This window comes from Urtica dioica, chromosome 12, assembly GCF_054948205.1.
Source record: "Urtica dioica subsp. dioica isolate 48M chromosome 12, U.dioica_male_clone48M_v1_H2, whole genome shotgun sequence".
Classification (NCBI taxonomy): Eukaryota; Viridiplantae; Streptophyta; class Magnoliopsida; order Rosales; family Urticaceae; genus Urtica; species Urtica dioica.
In genome coordinates, this window is record NC_142767.1 from 6,747,426 (window position 1) to 6,750,951 (window position 3,526).

The following is a 3,526-nucleotide window of genomic DNA, read 5'->3' on the forward strand; positions in this document are numbered from 1 at the left end:
ATATATAATATCGAATTAGTTGCTCCTAGATAAAGCTCTAACATATATAGAAACAATACAAAAATTAAATTCACGTAAAAAAGAAAACTAGTGCCCAATCTTAACTAGCACATTAATTAGCGTACCGTACCTCAAAACGACTCGCAAGCAATAAATGATTGTCTTAAAATGAAAGAAAAGAAAACAAATGCTTGATAAATAACGGACATAAGAGGCAGTTTACATTTTACACTGCTGACATTAACATTTTAAGCACATTTGTAGGTAAAACATCATGTCCATTAATGCCTATTACGTTACGTACGTACCCTTATAACATAGCACTAGATTTCCATAGCTTTGCATGTCACTTAATATTTTCTACCGAAACACTTCTCACAGAAGGAAAAGCCAATCCTCTCCGTGGATAATGGCTCGCGAAAACTTCGCCTTTGAATCGAGAGTGTCGATGAGTTTAGTTGTGGTTGTTTTGGTTGCGCTGGTGGGCTATTGTTCGTGTTCTTCAGGAGTGCAATATGCCGTGGGTGATTCGCCGTGGACCATCCCACCATATCCTTCGTACTTCTCCAACTGGTCGTCATCTCATTTCTTCAAAATCGGAGATTCACTCGGTACATTAAACATATATCCCCAAAGCTAAATATATGTTCATCTCTTGATCTGGCTTTCGTTTAATTATCATTACATTTTTCAATTACGTCTTGCGCCCGTTTAAGCTTTGTTTTTTTTTTTTTTTTTTTTGTTTTTTTTTTGTTTTTTTTTTTATTTAACGATGTAGATGATCCCTTAATGACATGAAGGTAGCTCATCTTTAATTTTTCTTATAAATTAACAATAAACCTATATAAAAAAATTGTCAAACAGAGGCGTAGTGTAATTTTATTTTATTTTATTTAATTAATTAATTTATTTTTTAAGAAATTGCAAGCGAAATATATATACACAAATATCGAATTGTAAATACTATATAATTGATTCATTGTATAACTTACTGTCGTCTCTTCCAAAAGGAGTAAACAAAAAGACCTCAGTTTGAAATATTTACTTCTCTTCCGGGTCCAAAAAAGTATTCAATTAAAATTGGTGAAAAAATCAATTTTTCATTAGATGTCAGTATATATATATATATATATATATATATATATATATATATATATATATATATATATATATATATATATATATATATATACTCCTAAAGAAAAATAAACATAACATTCACTTAATGATTATTTTGAAAAGAAGGAAAAAACACTATCCTTTATAATACACATAGCCATCTAATTTCTAAAAGTAAAATAACTTCTAATTATTGTCCACATATATTTGCATGCATGCATGGATGGGAACGTAGTGTTCGACTTCGAAACGGGACGTTACGACGTGATCCAAGTATCAAGGCAGGACTACGAGATGTGCACGGTGTGGAACCCCATACGCATCTTCTACGGCGGCCCAGCCATAATCCCTCTCACCGACACCGGAGTGTTGTACTTCATCTGCAACTTCTCCAATTACTGCAGCCTCGGCCTCAAGATCTCCGTCTCAGTCCACCGCCCCACCGTCCCCTCCGCTCCCTCTCCGGCGCCGACCTCGACCCTACCGCCGCCGCCGCCGCCGAGCCTCGCTGGACCAACGCCCCCAACCGGCAACGACAACGCTCCTCCCTCGACGCACAAGAAGTCGTCGGCCACCACCACTGCTCGTTCTGGGGATGGGTTTGCTCTTCTTCTTGTTGGATTTTTGTCGTCATTTCTTGTTGCGGTTTTTGTGTGATGTATTGTGTTGTTTCTTTTTAATTTTATTTTGATTTCAATTTTTTTTGGGGGGGGTTTATAGATGTGTTTATGCGTTTGTTTGAGGTTAATTATTTGGATTCTTTTACGAATTTGTGATGTTGTGTGTGTGTGTGTGTGGCATCAGAAGTTCTTCAAGACGATCTACTGTCTTTGAAAAAGAGACCATATTTTTTCTCCTATTAATTAATGGCAGTCTTGACGTATTCAAAATAGAATTTATGTAAGTTAATTTGTAACTGCAAAAACCTAACTAATTATATACTTTATATATATATATATATTTTTTATAAAGATTATCAGCTAATAACTAATAGGGACCCTAACTAATAAGTCAATTGGGCCGATCTGCTCGATACCGTTCGACCTTGCATCTTATGTCACAAATTGGCAATCCAATTACAAATAAATCACACGCAAAAATTTTAAAAAGTTTTAGAGGGAGATGAAGTGATTTTTAATGAGGTATTGTAAAAATTCAAAAGACATGGAGTAACTAATAAAAAGATTAAATGATGAGAGAGAGAGTAATTTGAAATTTGCACATATGACATGAATGTAAATACGTGACACAAATGCAATTTTGACAATTTTGTGACACAAATGCAAAAAACCGACGAATTTGTGACATTGACGCAAATTTCCCTTCGACCTGACCCTCTTTATTTAAGGTTTTTGGATTGGGACGGCCCACTTTGTAAAAGGGTTGGACCGAATTCCACTTGTTGAAAGGTCTGGAATGGATTTGGGGTATATCTAAGAGTGTGCATGGTCCGGTCCGGTCTAAAATCGGACCGGACCGTTTTAAACAAAGTAAAAAATTTTAGATCGTACCGGACTGTTTAAGAAAATAAATCAAATCGGACCAAACCGTTTTAGACCGGTCCGATTCGGTTTGGACTGTTTAAATCATTTTAAATAATTTTTATTTATATTTTGTACAAATTTAATTAAAAATAGCAAAAAATGATAACAAAAAATATATTTACATAAACATATATTGTTTAAGATGTCTAAAAAATAAAAAATATCTTAGAATTATCTGAAAAATAAAAAAGAACTTTTTAAAATTAAGATCGGTCCCATCCGGTCTAAAACGCGGTCTGAAATTTTCAAATGGGACCGGACTGTTTTAGACCGGTCTGAAAAATCGGACCGGAACGTATTAGACAAAAATCGTTTTAAACAGGACCGATAGTTTAAAAAACCGGTGATCTGGTCCGATTTATAATTTTTTCTGTTTTCTTGCACATTTAAGTATAGTTAGCCTGGTCCGGCTTAAAGTTACCTTCCAAAAAGCCTAGTCCTGATTTAGGTGAGATTGGGACCCAGCCTTTTTAAATTTAAAACCAATTTAAAAAAATTAATATTTTTATATATAAAAACTATGTATTTATTTTTAAGAGTATTTGTTCACAGTTCTCGACTTTTTCAAGTTTTTTTCAAGAGTTCGGGATAACCTTGTGTAGTTCTTGAATTCTTTCTCTTACTAGTAAATTGTAATTGTTTTTTTTAATAAGATTGGATATGGAGAGGTTATAATTCAACAATTACTTTGACTTTTTAGTTTTATGTGTCATTTTCCCGTCAAAAGAGAGAAAAAATATGACAAACAAAACACCTTGGAACAAGTCTCCGAAAGCCAAAAATGACAAGCCAACGATATCACCCTCAGGGGGCTTTAATTGCCGACACTCGGTTTTGGTCACCTGTTGGGTCAGGCCCTCGGG

At 34.4% G+C, this 3,526-nt stretch overlaps 1 protein-coding gene across 1 annotated transcript; it reads left to right on the forward strand.

Moving 5' to 3' along the window:
- The first annotated feature begins 409 nt into the window (after positions 1–409).
- On the forward strand, positions 410–1,776 carry LOC149378830 (chemocyanin-like). Its single transcript, XM_089603879.1, has 2 exons — positions 410–611; positions 1,355–1,776. The coding sequence occupies exons 1-2, from the start codon at positions 410–412 to the stop codon at positions 1,774–1,776; spliced, it is 624 nt and encodes a 207-aa protein (XP_089460005.1).
- The last annotated feature ends 1,750 nt before the right edge of the window (positions 1,777–3,526 follow it).

What these genes read in the sequence shown, in the direction of transcription:
- LOC149378830 (XM_089603879.1), top strand. Translation starts at nt 410, where the DNA reads ATGGCTCGCGAAAACTTCGCCTTTGAATCGAGAGTGTCGATGAGTTTA. An exon ending in CAAAATCGGAGATTCACTCG is followed by an intron (nt 612 to 1,354) that starts GTACATTAAACA and finishes ATGGGAACGTAG; the next exon opens with TGTTCGACTTCGAAACGGGA.